Source organism: Alnus glutinosa, chromosome 4 (genome assembly GCF_958979055.1).
Source record: "Alnus glutinosa chromosome 4, dhAlnGlut1.1, whole genome shotgun sequence".
Classification (NCBI taxonomy): domain Eukaryota; kingdom Viridiplantae; phylum Streptophyta; class Magnoliopsida; order Fagales; family Betulaceae; genus Alnus; species Alnus glutinosa.
Genome location: NC_084889.1, coordinates 33,442,645 through 33,464,562, shown reverse-complemented (window position 1 = coordinate 33,464,562; position 21,918 = coordinate 33,442,645). Strand labels below are relative to the sequence as shown.

General features: G+C 34.8%; 2 protein-coding genes, 1 long non-coding RNA gene and 1 pseudogene across 3 annotated transcripts; 1 reads left to right on the top strand and 3 right to left on the bottom strand.

Annotated features, from left to right (window-relative positions):
* Positions 1-615: 615 nt before the first annotated feature.
* On the bottom strand, positions 616-2,562 carry LOC133867361 (disease resistance protein RPV1-like). Its single transcript, XM_062304099.1, has 2 exons — positions 2,038-2,562; positions 616-1,797 (listed from the first exon to the last, which is right to left on the bottom strand). Exons 1-2 carry the CDS (start codon positions 2,529-2,531, stop codon positions 636-638), a joined length of 1,656 nt encoding a protein of 551 aa, XP_062160083.1. The 5' UTR covers positions 2,532-2,562; the 3' UTR covers positions 616-635.
* A 2,450-nt stretch (positions 2,563-5,012) lies between these two features.
* On the bottom strand, positions 5,013-7,313 carry LOC133867013 (uncharacterized). The gene is made up of 4 exons (XR_009899973.1): positions 7,110-7,313; positions 6,967-7,031; positions 6,298-6,354; positions 5,013-5,300 (listed from the first exon to the last, which is right to left on the bottom strand). It is a non-coding gene; the product is annotated as an uncharacterized LOC133867013 (long non-coding RNA).
* Positions 7,314-8,895: 1,582 nt separating this feature from the next.
* LOC133866347 (omega-6 fatty acid desaturase, chloroplastic-like) lies at positions 8,896-11,927 on the top strand (annotated as a pseudogene).
* An 880-nt stretch (positions 11,928-12,807) lies between these two features.
* Positions 12,808-20,723, bottom strand: LOC133866011 (disease resistance protein RPV1-like). The gene is made up of 7 exons (XM_062302560.1): positions 20,323-20,723; positions 19,542-20,031; positions 17,002-17,862; positions 16,747-16,876; positions 14,774-15,046; positions 13,756-14,685; positions 12,808-13,624 (listed from the first exon to the last, which is right to left on the bottom strand). The coding sequence occupies exons 1-7, from the start codon at positions 20,438-20,440 to the stop codon at positions 13,127-13,129; spliced, it is 3,300 nt and encodes a 1,099-aa protein (XP_062158544.1). The 5' UTR covers positions 20,441-20,723; the 3' UTR covers positions 12,808-13,126.
* Positions 20,724-21,918: the final 1,195 nt, after the last annotated feature.

The following is a 21,918-nucleotide window of genomic DNA, read 5'->3' as shown; positions in this document are numbered from 1 at the left end:
TTTTGATTTTAGATTTTTTGAAAGAGTCATTAACCAAGTAATTAAAAATTGAGAAAGGTTGTATGTATTGTCCACATATATATAGAAATTCGTTCGTTAATAATGAAAATTATTATTAAAAAACCAAAAATAAAAAGAGTTTTCAAAACAAGAAAGAGTTAAAACAAAAACATTAAAAAAAAAAAGTGAAAAAAGTAATTTTATTAAAAAATTATTTTCCAAAATTTATATTTAAAATTTTAAAAAATATTATTATAATCTCTAAAATTTCTAATTGGATTTTTTTTTTCCTCAAGGTGGGATTAACCTCACATGTTCTAGCTCTATCTAATATGAGAATCACTATTTTTACGTGAATATTCAACCCTTGAAGACCCAAAAACATCTAATTTGAAGCAATATTTTTATTTTGTAAAATCTCTAGAGAAGTCGTGATAAATTAAATATCCTATTATTTAAAAACAATTTTATTAACGGTTTCACAAAACACAGCTAATTATATTGAAATTAAATTCATTCTACTTAATTATTCAATTCTTTTATGTAACAAATATGTATCCAGGTGTAACATTTTAGTTTTTTATGCAAAAAATAAAAAATGAAAAAGGGGTTCAATATTTTTCTAGTTGCTTAACTCACGAAAAAGTAATAGATGTAAAATAAAAAGAGATTTTTAACACATTTTTTACCGCATTTCCTTCTAGGACATTCCGAACATCTTCGTGAAACCACAATCTACTACGCTTGCTAGGTTCATCGGGTGATTGTTGTCGAACAATTTCTCTACCCATTTCTTGCAGCAAGTCATGCATCTCCAATGATCCACAAGATTGAGTTACGAGACACTTATCCTTTAGCTCTTCAATGGCAGTACTATATGAGTGAAATCCACGAGTACTGTCTAGTACTTTTGTGATAGCTTCTACATTCCATCCTTTGAAGAAACATGCAATGTCAAGAAAAATATTCTTGGCATTTTCATCCAATCCATCAAAACTTATGCGAAGTTTTTTTTGAATATCATCGTGAGGAATTAATTTGTACATGCCCAATTTATTTTCCCAATAAAGTATATCTCTACCTTTTAGAGATGAGCCAAGCACTCTTAAAGCTAATGGCAATCCTCTGGCATAACTTAACATATCTTCTGTGACTTTCACGTACTTATCATCAGGCCTATCTTTATTGAAGGCATTCCAACTGAAAAGCTGAAGAGCTTCATTATGATCCAACTCATTCACCTGGTATGCTGAATCAACTTCATGTGCACTAAGTAAATGTTTATCTCTTGTTGTTAGGATGACTCTACTTCCTAAGCCAAACCAATCACCTTTTCCAGCTAATTTCTCTATTTGGTCTTGATGATCCACATCATCAAGAACTAGAAGTATCCTTATTAGGCGAAGCCTCTCCTTTATCAAAGTAATCCCTTGATCAACTTTGTCAACCATTGGGCTTGAACCTTCTAGGATCTCAGAAAGAAGTTTATTTTGCAAATTGATCAGACCGCCCATTTGGCCAGAAGTTTCTCTAATGTTTTCGAGAAAACAACTACCTTCAAATTGAGAAGCCATTGAGTTGTAAATAGATTTGGCGATAGTTGTCTTACCAATTCCACCAATTCCGAAGATCCCTACCATGCACGTACTGTCATTCTTCTCTATAGTTAAAAGCGATTTCACATCTTGTGCACGGGACTCTATTCCAACCGGATACTGGGCAACTTCTAAGTATGTCTTTTTCACTAATATAGAATTCACCCATTCAATGATTTCGTGAATAAATTCAGGTTCATTCCTACCAATACAAAACATCTAATGAGTTACGTTCATATATAACAAAAAGAATAGGAATATGATCTAGTAACAATGATTTTTTTCTTTTTTATTTTTTCTCCATAAGCAATGACAATGGTAGGCTATTAATTATGATGTAAGGGATAATCTTCCCCTCTGGAAAGCCCAATCCTCATATATATTGACTAAAAGTCCTCCCCTTATTAGAAGAAAAAAAGTCTAAAAGAGTGATTAGAAATACCTGTTCTCCAAAGTCATTCCTGACAAATTAGCTACTTGTGTTAGGGCTGACTTCCACATCTTCACCTTCTTATCATCATCTTTGCACCGTTTTTCAAGTTGAGCAAATGCTTTTCCAACAGTATTGTTTTGATTACGTACTTCTGAAGGAATTATGTCATAGAACAACGGTAGAATATGTTGCCTCCTTGTTTTTCTACAATCGAGGATCTTTATTAGCTCATCCAAGCACCATTGGGATGATGCGTAGTTCTTAGAGAGGACAATTATTGAAATCTCAGACTCTTCAATGGCTTTGAGAAGTGTTGGTGAAATTTCGTCTCCACTTCTAAGCTTGGTGTCCATGAAAGTGTTGATTCCATTCCGACGCAAAGCTTCGTATAGATGAGCGGTAAAATTTGTGCGAGTATCTTTACCTCTAAAACTCAAGAATACATCCCATCGAGAAGAGGAAGAGGAAGAGGAAGAAGAAGTTGGGTGGGAGGCCATGGCCATGGACGAAGTTGGAAGACTAGTAGTTAGTATATAAAATTGAGAGAGAATGGCAGAAGCGGTCCTTAATCAATAAAATAAATACAATAAGTGGATGCCGCGTTGCATCATAATATAATCAAAAGAAAAATGAGCGCAACTTCTTACCAATTTCTTTATTATGGGATTAAAAAACAGGGACTTTGACCAGCTGGGACTCGTAGTTTTATTGAAGTTTGTGTTTAGTCAAAGTCGTGGGTACACCCTTGACTTGTTGTTTTATTCAAGTTAATTTGTGTTTGGTGGGTCCGTTTTGTAAGAAATCAGTGCATGCCACTGACCTTGCATCAATCATAATAGCAAAATTAAATAATTTACATCACATGAATTAATTTTGTAATTTTTTTAAGGATTTTTCGTATATTTATCTTTTAAGTTTTTTTAATTTTATCAATTCGTTAAGAACTTTTTGTTAAATTCTGTCAAAATTTCAAAATACTTTATATATATAAAATATAATTTTTTTTCAAAGATTTAGGTGTAGGTATTTTTATAAATTTTATTAAATCCTGACTAACACTTAAATCTTTTGTAAATCCGTTAAATTAGACCAACACTTTAATCTTTGTAATTTTTTTTTTTCTTCTTTTCTTAAAATAGATTAAGGGTATTTTTAAAATTTTGGCATTCCCCAATTATGATTTAATAGAAAATACTAATGGAGGATTTAATGGAAAATTCTAATGGACGAGTGAAATTGAAAAAAAAAAAAAAAAAAAAAAACTTAGAAAACTTTTCTGTGGGCTTTAATTAGCTCGATCCACTTGCTTCATGTGTAGTTGCTGAGGCATCTCTGCCGCGCATTTGCTTGTTTCGTATCGTAAATGACAAAGATAAAAAGTAAAGAATAGGGGTCAAGTGCGACGAAATTAAGCTGTGTTCTGTACGAGTTGGGTCCCATCACTCTCATCTGTTGCGATTTCTAAGCCTCAAACAAATCCTGAGGTGGCTGGGGTTGTGACAGTGACACAATGCAAGAGCTCTGTGGACTTAAAGCACTACAAATGGCATCTTAATTCAGAACATTCTTAATTTGTGCCAGTCCGGTGCAGTTTTATAGGAGTCTGATAAGTCCATGTAAGCATCTCTCAGTACTTCATTCTCTGCTTTGATTGCTAGCCGGCCTGTGGCTGCATCATCTATCTGTCGTCATTCTATTAGCAGATCGAACGAGAGATCAGCAATGGCAACTGTGGCTGCTTCAAGCTTTGCATCAACAAGTTCACTAGCCAACTATGGAGTAACTTCTGGATCAGAGGCCAAAGCAAAACTGGGACGAATTAAGTTCACCACGGCTCACGAAGGGTTAAGATCCTTGAACCAAGTGGATGAGCTGCGTATCAAAAACATAACTGCCAGCCGGGCTAGGAAGAAAACCATTAATGGTAGGGATGCGAGGAATTCAGGTATCATTGTTTGTGGAAGTGGGATGAATTTGATATTTGTTGGAACAGAGGTTGGTCCCTGGAGCAAAACTGGTGGACTTGGAGATGTTCTTGGAGGTCTGCCACCTGCAATGGCGGTCAGCTTATATATATATAGTTTTTTCTTTCGTCTCATTCTTTCTTAATTTGACTGATAAATGCATTGAATGATTAATTGGCATCTAAGTGTTGCATTTTGTTTGTGACAGTGACACAATGCTAGACTTCTTCTCTAAATCGCACGGACCCGAATTCAGCACCGGAGACCGGCAACCCAAGACAGAGGCGGTAGCTCCCGAACGCACCACCTCAGCGAACGATGGAGGACCTGTTCCCTTTCCCTTCTTAATACCCGTCGGAGACCCATCTGTGGCTCCCCGAAAATCCAGAGCTTTGCTCAAACTCCCCCCCTTCGGAGTCCCCTCCGAAGAAGACATCCCACCACCCGGCGACCGAGTCTTAAAACCGAGAAAAGAAAGCAGCTTCCTCAACTCTCCCACCACCCGAGACCAACCCCACCCACCACGGCCTTCAGGGAGCCAAATAGCCCCTTTCCGACCACCATCAACGTAGGCTACCACCTCTAGAAAGCAGCTAGCCTTGTTCCCATTCCCTCGAACCATCAGAGCTTTTGTATCCTCCCGAAAGTACTTGACGAAATCCAAACCTGGATCCTTCAAAGCCTTCTCGACCGTGGTCATCAACCACGCTGAGCCCTGGACACCCAAAATAATGAACCCACCAAACGCCTTCCTCCTCTCTTCCAAACGGAGCTCAGGCTCTCCTACCTCCGTCGAAAAAGAGAAGCATTTTGCTTCCACGGTGAAGCAACGCTCCATCAAATCCGATCCTGAAAGATTGTGACGACCCCTTTTTTTTTTTTTTTTTTTACAAACATAAACGAGTCATCACAGTGGCACGACAATGTGTCGCAAGCCAACATATTGTATATATCCCATAATATATACACCTGGTAAATCAGAGTATAATATATAACTAACTATGCAGGGAAAACATAAACTTGAATAGCGAAAAGCATAGCTTATACATCTATTACAAGTTATTTACAATATAGAGCCATTTAACATCTATATGTTTAAATCTTATCAACATAATAATTAAATAACAGGAATGGCTTATACAATGACAAGTGATCCAAGCGTCACAAGTCATAAACAAAACCTATAAAATAGTGGACAGCTGTGGTCCTGCAATTACGACTGTCGCGGCGAGCTTCGGTCATAATATCCCAAGTGCACATCTACAACACCCTCAACTAGGACCGGAATACCTGCAGCCAAAGGAACATCTATACGGTTGTGGGGATTTGCCACATCCGTATAAGTGGAATTATGAGCCCACCATCTTAGCGTAAATAAATACACTAAGACCTCAGAGATATACTATTCACTGAGTTTTCGTAAAGAACCAACTTTTCTTTTCTAGTCATGCGTACACTATAACAGGCACCAATTTATAAACTTTTATTTGAAAACCCCCATAGCTGATATAGCACACACCGGCTAACAGAAAACATTTAAAACATACTTGGCAGCTAAGATTATACGTAGAAGTTCTGTAGTAGAAACAACTTCGTACGACCTCACCTACAATAATACTTTGAGGTTTGTTTGCTTAGGTTTACATAACCCTTATGTTAGAAATCAATGGCATTTAAATCATGCGACCATCCGATAGAAATATGCATAAGTTCTTTTCCATTAAAACTCTTATGTATACTAATACGTCTAGCAAAACTACTCATAATATAAAAACATCACACTCATCAAAATCATGCTATAAATGATTATACAATGCACATCATAGAAATTAATCCAAGCATCATGGGTTACCCCAAGCATCATGGAAATTAATCCAAGCATCATGGAAATTAATCCAAGCATCATGGGAATTACCCCAAGCATTGTTTCCCGTGAGTTGTGAACCTCACTTCGATGCACGTTTAGCGTTCATATGCATATGCATCATGCTTTAAAACAATATACACAATATACATTTCATTTTATAAATCATGCATTTAACACATGCTTTCTTTACAAAACATAATCAATTCAACATGTCATTTCTTTAACAATTTGCATAACTTAAATCTTTATACTCACTCTAAACTCACCAATCATATTCATAGTTCAAAACATCATCAATATTTCAATATACTCCAAAGTACTCAAATCATCCAAAACAATTCATAATCAACATACAGTTGGTTCAGGTTTGTAAAACAATATATATTTTGCAATTCATCATTTAAGAAAATAATACTTCTCAGTGAGTAGAATACTCACCTTGGCTGCGCGGATATTAAGCACTAGGTCTCCTAGACACCACCATGCAATGCATTACTGTAAAAACAATACATTGTACATTATTGACAACTTCTAATATTAGACTCACATTTAGCTCTTAAATTGCTCAAGAGCTAACCCATGGAAAACCCATAATATTTTAAGGGTTCCAAACGCTTACCCATAAATCTTAGACACTAAAACTCAAACAATATTAACTCAAAGTATTTACTAAGGGTTAGATATTAAAATAACTATTTAATTATTTACTTATAATATCAATTTCTAATCCATAATTAATTCCAGTAACTCATACATTATTTTCACAAACACTTTTATAATAATATTAGCCTTAAAATTATATTCATTAATTTCTAGATTATTTCTCACTAACATTTTATCAATATTATTAACTTTAATATTACGTTTATTAATCTGTTTACAACAATTACAAACTTATTAGCATAATTTATTCATCTATATTTTAATCACTTAAAAACCCCAAATTAGTTTAACCTATCAAATTAAAGTTTCTAAACTTTAAATCATAATTTATAAAACACTACCCCAAACACAATATTATTAACCCAATGACTTTTATTAAGGGTTAATAACATAAAAACTCAATTAAAATTAAATATCCAAAAATTAGAGTTTGAGAAAACTCACCAAAAATTCCACCAAACGTAAATCCAACACTTGGAGAGTGTTTAGTAAGCTCCACACAACAAATCCTAAGAACACATAAAATTCAACTCACATATCTTTAGATTTAATCTAAAATCTCAAAGACCAAGAGTTTGCGAAAATACCTCAAACCGATCGGTAGAAACGTAGATCGGGTTTCGTAGATCACGTTACCGAAGTCGGATTTGAAATTGAACGGTTAGATCTTCATAGATCATGATTTTTATACGAAAAATCAAAAGAGGAAAAATGAGAAGAAGAGGCCCTGCCTCCCTAGGAAGAAGAAAAGAAAAGGCCGAATGGCTGCGCCTTGTTTTAGTGAAGGGCCACTTGACCCTTCATTTTTTTGTTTTCTTTTTCAGCACCCCACATGTTTTATATATATATATATATATATATTTAATTCATTTTTTCTTCCTTTGACTTTCTTTTCTTTCTTTTCTTATTTTATTCTTGTTGTCTTTTTCCTTTCAATTTTTTTTTTCTATTTCTTTTATTTTCTTATTTCTATTTTAAATTCTTTTCTTTTGCATTTTATTTTTCATTTCTAATTTCTTTTTTTTTTTTCTTTAGACTTAAAAATATTCTCTTGTATTTTTAATAACACTAAATTAACTTAACTAATTGTTTACTTAAATTTTATACTTTAATTATTGAATAATGTCTCGGACATTACATCCCTTCCTCCTTATAAAAATTTCGTCCTCGAAATTTGAACGTTAAATTATTTCACACACATACGAGCATGCATTCTATATTAGAAACATTCATGCAAGTATGCGTTTTACATGGAGTATTTACGCGAAAATTGTATGACATAACAATCATGCCGGCATTTATTCGGTAAAATGAGGGATCCCTCCCGCATTTAACGATCGAGCACTCATGTGACTTCCTCAACACAGTGATTTCACCGCAGAGTTCCCACTAACGGAGTAAGTTTAGTGTTTTCTTACAAACCATCACTCACTTTGCAACCTTTCACATATCAATTTCTATTGAATATGAAGAAGCGCATCATAAGTAAAGGGTCGCAAATATGTTCGTAATGGAGAAATACGGGAAATGTCACGAATGCCCGCTAAAACTAGGAGACATTATGACTGATTACATGACGAACTCACATTTAACACTAGGGACAACTCAATATATTTAAAATTGAGCACATCATATTGCCCCCAAAATATTGCATGTTTCGCATTGGCGACACCTTGCATTTCACAAGATCACCAATTTGGGACACTGCATCAACTATATTACAGGTTGACTGGCACCCATTACACATCCAAAAACCTTTTACAGCATTAGGAAAAAAAAAAAATCAAGTTGTGTGGGACACTTGATGATTACATCATTGTTAATATTGAACTTTGTTAAGGGTTCAGGATTCTCCTCTTGTTGTGAAGTTGATTTGGCTTGAGTAAAATACTTTCGGCCAAGAGAATGTGAAAACTACGGATGCCTCATAAGAGTTCAGGCAAAGTTCCATCTATGTTGAGAAAAGTAAGCCTAGAGGATTTGTTAATAGCGAAAATACATACCAGTGTTTAATTTCCCTGGCTGACATGATATTTTTCCACTATAGAGGAGTCTTTATATTGATCAAAGATGCATTGCATGAGCTTGACATAACAAAGCTCTTGTTTTTTTTTTCTGCACGCACCTTGTAGATGAGGTTCTATTCAACATAGATTTAGTGAACAAAGAATCACTTCCTGAATTCTGGAGTTTCTTCCTTAGAAAGCATTTGAGTGCATATCTAGTAACGACTTGCATCCTAGGTGTTTCCAACTTTGCATCTTTGATCACTGTAAAACCTCCTCGACAAAGGAAAATTATAATGTTAGGCAACAAACTAAACAATGGTATTGTTTTGGTTATCACCAATCCTGTAGCCTTACTTTTCTCAACATGTATGGGTATGAGGACCTGCTGTTTCTCACAGCCATTAGAATATTGGATGGTGCTTTCAATGTTATCTCCAGTTATTGTCATATGCAGGTAACATAAGGGGCAAAAACTAAATTTTAAGTACTATCTGACTAGCACTATCCCCCAATCTCTTGATCCTTTGAGTTGGACTTGTTCTGTGAATAAAATTGTTATACATTGTCAAAACTATGCAAGATTCATATTTGTTTGAACTATCATTGCCTACAGCATTTTCTAACTTACCACTATAGGCACATCATATTGCTTATTCTGATAGACAGGCAGATATTATCTGAAGGGGGAAAGACTTCTCCAGAAGGGAATCAGGCATCAACAGTTTTTATTTTCAAAGAGAAGGACTAAAGTTCTAAAAGCTGTTGCAGTTCCAATTGTACCATCTTTAGCAGATAGAGCCGAATATAGGAATCAATTAGTTGAAAGATATGGTTTTAAGCAAATTGGAGAACCACTTCCTGAAAATGTTAAATTAAAAGATGTCATTGATACCCTTCCAAAAAAGGTAATGCTTCCATAAGATGCATATTGCATCCGAATTCTTTTATATTGTTTGCCAAGAACATGGATTTTGTGAATAAGATTTTGGACACGTTATTAGGGAGATATCTGAGCCAAACATTGTTTTAGTGTACTTAGGGGCGCTTTACGCTTTCAAAAAGACTAAATTTACTTATCAAAAAAAGACTGAATTTATATCGTAACTGAAATTGATGATATTTCCATTTCAACTTTTCATTTCCAAACTTTTGAAGGTGTTTGAGATTGATAACGTGAAAGCATGGAGATCAGTTTTAATATCCGTCACTTCCTATGCCTTGGGGCTCCTTATGATTTCAAAAGTCCCATGGTATCTACTTCCACTGGCTTGGGCATGGACAGGGACTGCAGTAACAGGGGTTAGTTCTCCATCTTTACTATGTGGTATATTTCTTGTGAATTATAATGTGTCATTCCCTCCTCTTCACACCCCCCCCCACCTTGGCCTTTTTGCCTTTAATTTATCCATATGAGCCGTGGAGATTTAAGCACGATCAGCATCATGCAAAAACAAACATGTATGTAACTTTTCCTATTGAATTATCTCAGGCAATACGTAAGAAGAAATATGGCTTGCTTAGTATCAAATGTTTATAGCCCAGTCTTTTGGATTGTAGTGGAAATTGTCTCATCCCAATGTATGGTATGTACCTAGAGACACACACGCCCACACCCACACCCACTTACACATTATGTTTCACGTGATATATGTATGATATACCCAATAAAAGTTTTATATCTCCCTTTAGCCAAATATCTTATTATATGAAATAATTATATTTTGATGAAAAGCACATAAATATACGGTATATGTAATGATAGATATATGTTATAAGGACAGTTGTATCCTCTTTTTTGATAAATGTATATAATTTTATTTTTGTGTTTTAGTTTGGCTAGTTTACTACTTCCATGAAGTTACTGGTCTTTTTCCATCTTCTAAAATTTTATCTATATTCCCGTCTGTCCTTATGTCTATAGGTTGTGTGAAGATACAGCTTGGCACCCTGTTTGGAAAGAGGAGTTTGATACGGCTCCTGTTTTGCGCAAGGCAATTATATATGGATATGGCCCATTTAGACCGTGGATGTCTCTAGGTCACTGGTGTGTATGAAATACAAGGAATCATATGGAGCAATTATTTCTTTTTCAAATTTATCATGGTCCTCACTATCAACAGTTACCAGTATTGGCTTGATTAGTCTTAAATTTCATATGTTTTTATTTGATAATTATTTGTCTCAACATTAATAAGCATCCTAATAGGTTGATCTGGCACTTCAAATTGAGCAAGTTCAGACCAAGCGAAGTGAAAAGGGTGAAGATAGGTTTGGCTCGTGTGTTTGCGTTTATGGCAATTGGATGACCGTTGATTATCTTCATGACGGGGATTGTGGGATGGATCAAGTTCTGGTTGATGCCATGGTTGGGTAATGCTGCTTCCTGTTCTCTTGCAGTAATATTTGGACACAGTATGAACCGAGTAATTCTAAACGTCATACCCATGTTCCTCTTGTGTCCCTCTAAAAGTGATGTGGCTTTTAAAATCACCATGTGATCAAAATTGAATTTTGATCAATCACAAGCTCAATGGTAATTTTAAAAGCCACCTCATTTTTAGAGGGATACAAGAGGGACATGGATATGACATGTAGCATTACTCGTATGAACCACACTAAACTGATAAAAATATTTCAATAGCTTTCTCATATCCAGGAAATACATGGTATTAGTCAGATGGTCCATCAATTTTGCATAGTGATTCACACAGCGGAAGGGAACACCCTTTGCTACCGTACTACACACATTGCAACAAATTTTATAGCCCAAAACTATGAAAATAATATATCGTATTATTTGAATTCTCCGCAACCCAAATCAACCACCTGAATTGTGAATTTATTATTTCTTTCTAACTAGATTTATAGTTCATTCACCCTCCTGGGAGGTCCTCATGTTGTATTACTTCTATCAAAAACATTAATAAATATTCAAGATGATTTTATGCATCCATTGCTTTTGTCTGCTCAAATGCGTTGCTTTACCACCAAGCTAAAGGTGGTAATTGGTAACAAATTTTTAGCAAGATCCATTCAAGAGTAATAATTCAAAAGTAGTAGTACTCTTGAATGGATCTTGCTAAAAATTTGTTACCAATTACCACCGTTAGCTTGGTGGCCTATCTATGATAGTTTTAAAGTACTTGGGAAGTTTAATTTTTTCTGGTCCTAAATTATTCTAGAACTACAAATTTTCGTAGTTTACGCAATTCCTCAAGGTCATTTGTGAATATGATGATTTGACCGTTCGGATTATATATCTTATTTTTGTCCAAGTATTTTCGTTTTTCTTTGTATTTGTAGATGAGTACTTTCACCATGGTCCATATATCATTCGGCTCCGACGTCCCATGTTGTGAACGGTTTGGTCCAAGAGTGTTAGACACCACAAATTGACGTACGTGACCAAAGAAAGTGTAGGTAATGTTTGTACTATCATTTTAAATCAACTAATCAAGTTATAATTAAAGCTACATAAAATCACTTAAAGCATTCACATTTGATTCAGTATATTTTTTTTTTAGCTAAAAAAAATTAGCTTTTTATTTTTAATTTTAATCAAAGCACTTACATTTCCAAGTCTCGTACATGCATGTCTAATGTCTTATCATGAGTCTTTTATTTATTTATTTATTTTCATTAGCTACAATGCTCACCATTAATTTTGAGCTAAAGTAACTAGAAGATGCAGCTATATTTTTCATTCAAATTTGCATCTCTGTTAGTCAAAATAACTAATGGCTTGCCGGGTGTGAATGTTCTATAAAGCTCACTCTCGTTTAATAAAAATTTAATGTAACGTAAGTGCTAGTTTATGGTTTATAGTTTGTGCATGGCAGTCAACTATTTGGGACAGGAGTCGCTAGTTTTTTGGGTTCTACTAATGTAAGTGCTTCTCACTTATTTAGACTCCTATTTTGTAATTAAGAAATTGAAAGAGGATTACTTTCTATTTAATCTTCACATATTGCTCATGTTTCACTTGAAAATAATACTGGGGTTGGAAAAAAAAAATATCAACTGAGAGCTTTCATAGTTTTGAGAGCTTTCATACAATATTGTACAACACGAAAATGTGGGCTATTTGGCCACGTTAACATATATATAGTGCCTCAGATTTATTAGCAATAATTTTCCTAGGAGTACTTATTGGAGGCATTCTTGGAAGCCCTTGTAACTATTTTGTGGACAAGGTCCTTAATTCGTACTTATAGCATCATCACCGACTATGTTCTCCTATTCAATTATTTTTGTTGGCAAAAATTTTAAGATCCCCTTAAAATTACTATATTACTATTTCATCATCATTTCATATATTATATTATATTATATATGTCCCGTTTGAAAAAACAGATAAATTAATTACAAAACAGGAGTCTAAATAGGAGAAACACTTACATGATTATAACCCAAGCTGGCTAGGGACCTTGTCACGAACAAGAAGAAGAATGAACATAGTACAGACCAACCTGATCGAACTCATAGGTGAAGAGATCTGCAACAAATATGGTATAGCTTGAAAGGAAGAAGAATGCCTCTTTTGTTATGGGTACCAATTGGATTCCAAGTTGCCATCATCATCATCAACATCTTTATCATGGCGTCTCAACAATTTGAATATCATCATTTATCGCTTCCTCTTCATCTATATGTATATGCTGTAGATGGAATCCGCAACTTCTAAAAAAGAACACTGGCTGTGAAGAATAGTCATTTTCAAATTTAAATATAACTCGAAGATTATCCGTCTTTGTCTCTAGTTGAGAATGGTGTGGCACATTGACTTTCAACCATACATGATCTGAGCCAAATACAAATGCTGGCATATCCCGCTGTTCATAATAGATGCGTTGACCAATATGATTGATGACTTCAATGCACATAGTAAAATAAAAAATACCATCTATTATATTCTCTGATCTAATAACAGCAGAGAAAGCAAATCTTGTATTCTTCGAATCCAAATGTAGAGGCCCATGGATATCTATTTCACACGAATCGGTATTTGAAAGCTCTTTACGATGACTGAAGTAATCTGGAATCTTATTTCCTGGAAAAATACCTTCAAATATTCGACGGTCTTTAAGATGTCTCTGTTACACACAAACACACACACACACACACACACACACACACACACACACATATATATATATATATATATAAGACAACTTTTCAATGATAAGATGTACAAATAACAAGTATATATGTGAAAGAGAGATACCTCACTCAATAAACCAATTTGCAGATCATCCCCCATATTTTCACGCAGTTTATAGCAATTGTTGATCAAGTCAATCCGTTCAAGCTTTGGTAAATGGTTTATATTATGAAATTGAAATCTTTCCAATGACGTGCATCCTTCCGCATATACCTTTTTTATATTTGGTGGAAGTTCTGGAATTTCTTTAAGTTGATAGCAACGGTCCAGGTAAAGATCCTCCAATCCAACAAATGTGTTGAGCCATGTAGGAAGGTTAACAACAGCGCTTTCTGTTAGATTAAGACTTGTCAAACTAGAAGGACAATCGCGTTGAATCAAGAACTTCGATTCTGTTAGAACATGGTTTCCAACCTGGAATAGGGCCTCTGGAGATCTTCTAGCTTCTTCTAAAAATATTTTCAATGACACACAATCCCTCGCATTCATTTCAATTAAATTTGGTGGAATTCCTAGAATTTCTTGAAGTTGCCAGCATTCCTGCAAATCAAGGATCTCCAGTCTAACCAATCGTCTGATGTATGGAGGAATGGTAACAATATCACTCTCTGATAGAATTAAAGTTTTAACCCCAACGAGGTACCCAATAGATGAAGGTAGTTCCTCTATACCAGTTCCTCCAAAGTTTATATACTCTAAACATTCCATCTGACACTCAATTTCAGGAAAGTTCTTAAGACTCGAGCAATACTCAAGGCTAAGAAATTTTAGAGATCTCATCTTGAGGCTTCTCAGAAAACTCCTAAGATTATGGCAACTTTCAAGTTCCAAACTAACAAGCTTATCATGGAATCCAATAGAATGATGAACCTCAACTAAATTTTTGCAACCATTAAGATCTAACTCTTCTAAATTTGGGATCCTTGAAACATCAGGAATTTTTCTTAGGAACTCACAATATTCGAAATTCATAATTGTCAAGTTTTGGAAATTCTGTGAAGAAAAAAATGAAATGAATTAGTTTGAAAGAAGTAATTACAACATAATCTAAAGGAAGAAATATTAAAAACAATAATTTTACCTGGACTCCCTCCAATGTCTTGAGCTGACTTTGAGGCATTTTTAAAACAACAAGGTTCTTTCCACAAAATTTGGTTGGCAAAGATTCTCCAGGATAATCAGGCCAATCAAGCAATCTTAACTCATTAGAGAGACAATTAAGCTTTTTAGAAAAGCGTGCATTATGGTTAATAAATATTTTGAGCCTTTTCATCTTCTTGAAGGCTTTGGGACTTAAGTGTATCAGGTCTGGTTCAGGCAACTCTATCAATATGCCCTCAACTTTGTTTGTTCCCTAACAAGACAATGTATAAGTGTATCAACAAAATCCCAACATAAAGTTCTTCATATTTTAACACTGCCTAGAACTATAATTCTTGTCTTGATAAAAGTTAAATATTATATATGTAATACCTTGTAAAAAGAAACAAGCTTATACTGTTTGTGTTCGCATATTGTTTTTGTTTTCTTTTTTTGGTTAGATTTCAACATGAGTAATTTTTTTATTATTATTAAAAAGTCCTAAAGTGACTAATCATCACATTCTCAAAATTAATGCTTCATTTATATATATTTACATACTACCCTTAGTTGTTCATCAAAGAAAAAGCAAGATACTCTTAAAAACCTTGCACATCTTTGAAATAATGGAAAGCAGTTACCACTGATGATTTTATTTATTTTTCTTAATTAAAATCATTCTATTTATTCAGCTATTTTGCAATATTATTTGTCAATTTTTTTTTTTTTTTTAGTTATTCTGAAATGAGTAAAAATTACTGAGACCGCTATTTGGTAAATTTTTGGAAGTATTTTGAGTTTTGAAAAAAGTAAAAATTGAGAATTGATTTGGTGGGGCTACATTTTAACGAAGTGTTGCATGTGGAGTTAACAAATAAAAATTGATTTGATAAAATTTTGAGATGCATTTTTGAAATACCAAAAATTGAAAAAAAAAAAAAAAAGTGTTGCTCAACGGTGGCAGCAACCATCGATAGAAGCATCTGCCGGCACCACAAGGCTTCCAAATGCATTTGGGGGCAACCAAGGGGCCACAAGATTCATCTAGTGGCCTTTCTTTGGCCGTTAGATTTGTTTGGAGACCTCCGTGTGACCGCCAAATCTACATGGTGGCCACCTTTGGGTCGCCATCAAACGGCAGCAGCATCATCCCGACTTTTTATTCGTAAAGAATTTTACTCTTTATATTTGTCAATACATGCAATCAACACCCCTACAGTTGCATATATATATATATATATATATATATATATATATATTGTACATAAACAATCTTTTTTTTGAAATAAATTGAGAAATGTTTGTGTTTTATTTTTCGATAAGTGTTTTGTGGTTTATTTTAAAAGTGTGTTAGTGGTAGAGATCATGTTTTAAACTTGAGATATATATGAATCTTCACCACCTAAATATACAACTTTTCACCATCTTGTCTATGTGGCAAGGTGGTCTCTTACTAGCTTTAGAGTTTTTTATTTTTAAAAAATAAAATAAAGTGGGGGACCACATTGCCACATAGACAATTAAGGTAGTAAAAAAAATTACATATTTAGGTGGTAGAGAATCATATCTCTTTAAAATTTGTTTGCTTAACTAGTATTTGAAAAGAATTTTCACAGTTAAAGAATACAAAAGACTTTAAAAATTTTACCAAACAAGAAGTAATGGGCATGTTTCCCAAAGGTTTCGACAGTAGTTTTTTATTTTAGTTTTTTGAAAGAGTCTTTAACGAAGTAATTAAAAATTAAGAAAGGTTGTATGTATTGTCCACATATAGAAATTCGTTCGTTAATAATGAAAATTATTATTAAAAAACCAAAAATGAAAAGAGTTTTCAAAACAAGAAAGAATTAAAACAAAAACATTAAAAAAAGAAAAAAAAGAAGAAAAAAAAGTGTTCAATATTTTTCTAGTAGCTTAACTCACAAAAAAGTAATAGGTGTAAAATTAAAAGGGATTCTTAACACATTTTTTTACCTCATTTCTTTCTAGGACGTCCCGAACATCTTTATGAAACCACAATCTACTGCGCTTGCCAGGTTCATCAGGTGATTCTTGTCGAACAATTTCTCTACCCATTTCTTGCAGCAAGTCATGCATCTCCAATGATTTGTAATAAGACTGAGTTATGAGACACTTATCCTTTAGCTCTTCAATGGCAGCACTAAATGAGTGAGAACCACGAGTACAATCTAGTATTTTTGTGACTTCTTCTACCATCCTTCCTTTAATTTGAAGAAACATGCAATGTCAAGGAAAATATTCTTGGCATTTTCATCCAACCCATCAAAACTTATTCTAAGTTTTTTCTGAATATCATCGAGCGGAATTAATTTGTACATGGCCAATTTACTTTCCCAATAAGGTAATTTTCTATCTTTTAGAGTTGAGCCTAGCAGTGTTAAAGCTAGTGGCAATCCTCCAGCATAACTTACCGCATCTTTTGTGATTTTCACATAATCATCATCAGGCATGTTTTTATTGAAGGCATTCCAACTAAAAAGCTGAAGAGCTTCATTGTGATCCAACTTATTCACCGGGTACATTGAATCTACTTCATGTGCACGAAGTAAATGCTTATCTCTTGTTGTTATGACGATTCTACTTCCTACGCCAAACCAAGTAGTTTTTCCAGCTAACTTTCGTAATTGGTCTAACTGATCTATATCATCAAGAACTAGAAGTACTCTTATTCGGCGAAGCCTCTTCTCTATTAAAGTAATTCCTTGATCAACATTGTCAATCATTAGACTTGAATCTCCTAGGATCTCAGAAAGAAGCTTCTTTTGCAAATGGATCAAACCGTTCGTTTTGCCGGAAGTTTCTCTAATGTCTCTAAGAAAACAACTACCTTCAAAGTGAGAAGCCATCGAGTTGTAAATTGCTTTGGCGATCGTTGTCTTACCAATTCCACCAGTTCCGAAGATCCCTACCATGCGTGTAGTGTCATTCTTCTCTATATCTAAAAGCGACTTCACTTTTTGTACACGGGACTCCATTCCAACTTGATACTGGGCAACTTGAAAGTTTGTCTTTTTCACTAATATAGAATTCAGCCTTTCAATGATTTTGTGAATAAATTCAGGTTCATTCCTACCGATACAAAACACCTAATGAGTTACGTTCATAAATAATAAAAAGAATAGGGATATAGATCATATATAATAAAAAGAATAGGAATATATATGATCCAGTAACAAATTGATTTTTTTTTCTTTTTTCTTTTCTCTCCATAAGCAATGATAATGGTAGGCTATTAATTATGATGTAATGGATAATCTTCCCTTCCCGAAAGCCCAATCCTCATATATATATATATATATATATATATATATATATATATATATATATATATATATATATATATATATATTGAGTACAAGTCCTCCCCTCACTACAAAAAAACATGCAGTTGGCCACGCACATTTCGCCACGTGTACGGACACTGTACACGTGGCTAACAGTTGGCCACAAGTCATTGGCCATGTGTTCCGCGCGTGTTTGATCCGGGTGTAGCTAATTGTACAATTGGCCGCGTGTACAGTAAAACACGTGGCCAAGTGACCGCGTGTACAGTAAAACACATGGCTGACAGTTAGCCACGTGTATTTATATACACGTGGCTAACAGTTAGCCACGTGTATATAAATACACGTGGCTAACTGTCAGTCACGTGTACTAATATACACGTGACAAATTTTAGAAATTTATTTTTTTAAAATTAATTAATTTAATTGTTAATTAATTAATTAATTAATTATTGTTAATTTCTTTTTCATTTAATTTCTTTTTTTTTTTTGTTAAATTCCTTTTTAATTTTTTTTTTCTTGTTTCTTATTTTTGTTAAATTCTTTTTTTAGTTGGACGTACGGACATGGAGAGAGAGAGCGAGGGTGAGAGAGAGAGAGAGATACAGAGAGAGAGAGAGAGAGAGAGAGAGAGAGAACACTGAGAGAGAGAGAAGGCCGGTGGTGCAGTGACGGAGAGAGAGAGAGAGAGAGCGCGAGCGAGAACAGAGAGAGAGAGAGAAGGAGCGAGGGAGAGAGAGAGCTAGAGAAAGAGCGAGGGAGAGAGAGAGAGAACACTGAGAGAGAGAAGGCCGGTGGCCGGTGCAGTGATGGAGAGGGAGAGAGAGAGAGAGAGAGAGAGAGAGAGAGAGAGAGAGAGAACACTGACGGAGGAATTGTTATATCCAAGTATAATTTTTATATATATATATATATATATATATATATATATATATATATATATATATATATTTCAAAGTAATGGCAGGTGGGTGAGCGGGAATTGTCCCGCGCGCCTACCTGCACAAATTGGGCAACGTGGCCAAATTTGGTATAGTTTAAATATATTTCTTATTATATATATATATATAGTGTACAAATTTCTAAAAACAGTTAGCCACGTGTATAAAATACACATGGTCAAATAGACGCGTGTATAAAATACACGTGACCACTTGGACGCGTGTATTAATACACGTGGCCAAATGAACACGTGTACAGATATACGTGTCCAAGTGGCCACTTGTATTTTATACACGCGTCCATTTGGCCACGTGTATTTTATACACGTGGCCACTTGGACACGTGTAATAAATACACGTGGCCACTCGTTTTTCATGTAAAAATAGCCACTTGTCACGAAGACACGTGGCTATTTGGCCGCGTGTCTACAGTAACAACTACTGTAGACACGCAGCAAATGGTAGGGTTTTTTTGTAGTGCCTTATTAGAAGAAAAAAAGTCTAGAAGAGTGATTAGAAATACCTGTTCTCCAAAGTCATTCCTGACAAATTGGCCACTTGCGCCAGGGCTGACTTCCACATATTCACCTTCTTATCATCATCTTTGTACCGTTTTTCAAGTTGAGCGAATGCTTCCTTAACAGTTTTGGTTTGATGACGTACTTCTGCAGGAGTTACGTCGTAGAACAACGGTAAAACCTGTTGGCCCCTTGTTTTTCTACAGTCGAGGATCTTTTTTAGCTCATCCAAGCACCATCGGGATGATGCGTAGTTTTTAGAAAGTACAATGATTGAAATCTCAGACTCTTCAATGGCTTTGAGAAGCGCCGGTGAAATTTCGTCTCCGCTTCTAAGCTTGTCGTCCATGAAGGTGTTGATTCCGTTTCGACCCAAAGCTGTGTATAGATGAGCAGTAAAATTTGTGGGAGTATCTTCGCCTCTAAAACCCAAGAATGCATCCCATCGAGAAGAGGAAGAGGAAGAGGAAGAGGAAGAGGAAGAGGAAGAGGAAGCTGGGTGAGAGGCCATGGCCATGGACGAAGTTGTAAGAGTAGTAGTTAGTAGATAAAATAGAGAGAGAATGGCTTCTTAATTAGTTAATTAAATAAATACGTACAATAAAGTGGATGCCGCGTTGCATCATAATAATAATCAAAAGAAAAATGGCAACAAGAAATTCGTACCAGAAACCGTAATTCCTCTAACATTAATATTGAAACAAGGCAAAAAAAAAAAAGCAGAAAGAGAGTTGGATTGTAGTTGAAGTTAGAAAGTGTAAAGTTTTAAATGGTTGAAAACAGTACCTTCTTTGTTTGGTACTTGGACGACGACAACCTTGCGAGCCTGGTTTTGGTCCTCAGAATCAGGCTCCCGCTTCCGCTTCAAGCTTCGTGGTATCACGGTACTGAAGCTTTGGCCCATGGGTGGTAGATAGAGAGGGATGGTGGGTGAAGTTTAATTTGGGAAAGAAATCGTGGTTTGTGGGGTAATATTTGGAGAGAAGTGAGAAATGTGGGGATGTCAACAAAATGATGGCAGAGAACTTGGATTAGGATTTCTGGGTAACCAGAAATAGAGATTTTAGGTTCAGATCGAGGAGGGAAAGTGAGAGAGAAGGGACCATAAGAAGAAGAAGATGAAGATGAAGAAAGCTCCGCGAAACTCGGTACATGCACTTTCCTACCATCTTTCTTGAAGTGGGCCACCTCTGTCTATACCGCGTTTGCTTTTCTGAGTCAATGTGGAATAAGTGAGAGTGGAAAGGGATTTGATTCTTGTACAACACCAATATAATAATTGCACAACAACCCCTCACATGAAGGTGGGCCTCAGTATGTGAGACTCACTCGAATAATGATAGTTGTACACCAAGTGTACAACAAATGTACAACACCCCTTCACAAGGGGTGGCCCCCACACACTGTGGGGCCCATCTCTTGTGAAGGGGTGTTGTGCATTTGTTGTACACTTGGTGTACAACTATCACTCCCCGACCCACTCTCATGTGAGGGATTATTGTGCAGTTGTTGTATTGATGTTGTAAATCTAACATTTTCCGAATAGAAATGTGAACGTGAAATGTTGATGGGATTAAAACAAGACGGACTTTGACCAGCTCGGAGTTTTCTGCTACCTGCAAATTAACGCCAAACTCATTTCCAAATAATTTTGTTGAATTTGTTCAAAAATTTAAAATTCTCAATTTAGTATATTGGAATTTTTTTTTTTAACCTTTCTTTTTATTAAAAATAAAAAAAAATAAATAAGTTTTTAATTTTTAAAAATTTGAAATTAAGAGTAAATTTAAAATTTTATAAAATTTTTAAGAATTTAAAGGTCATTTCACCTCTTTTGCTATCTGATTTAATGTCAAAACTTAAGGTAGGGGGAACATTACAACAAATTAGAAGTTCGAAAGGTAAAATTGAGAGTTTTTAAACTTTAAGAGTAGTCATTTCGAAACGTTTAAAAGTTCAGGGGTTGATGAATACAATTGTATAATTCACAAGCGTTGAAATGAAAATTCATACTAATGAGTTCCAATTAGGGTTGGAACACATCAAAGTACAAAGGAGTTTATTTTTCTAATCCTCCCGTTTTTTACAAAAATAAAAAGTAAATAAATACAAAATCAATTCTTATGAACTTGGATTACAAATATCTCTCGATGCCAAACTTTAGTATGATATTTTGTCATATTGGCAATCACGAGTCAATTAAAGGTGCTTGTACGTAACAAAGATCATTAAATTACTTTGAAGGATGGAGTCAGTGTAGACTTTCAAAGATTTTGCAATTAATCCTCATCACATGAATTAATTTTGCAATTTTCCCTTCCCATTGACACGAAATTAGCCACGACCGACGCTAACAAAAATTGTCCACCCACACACCCTGTT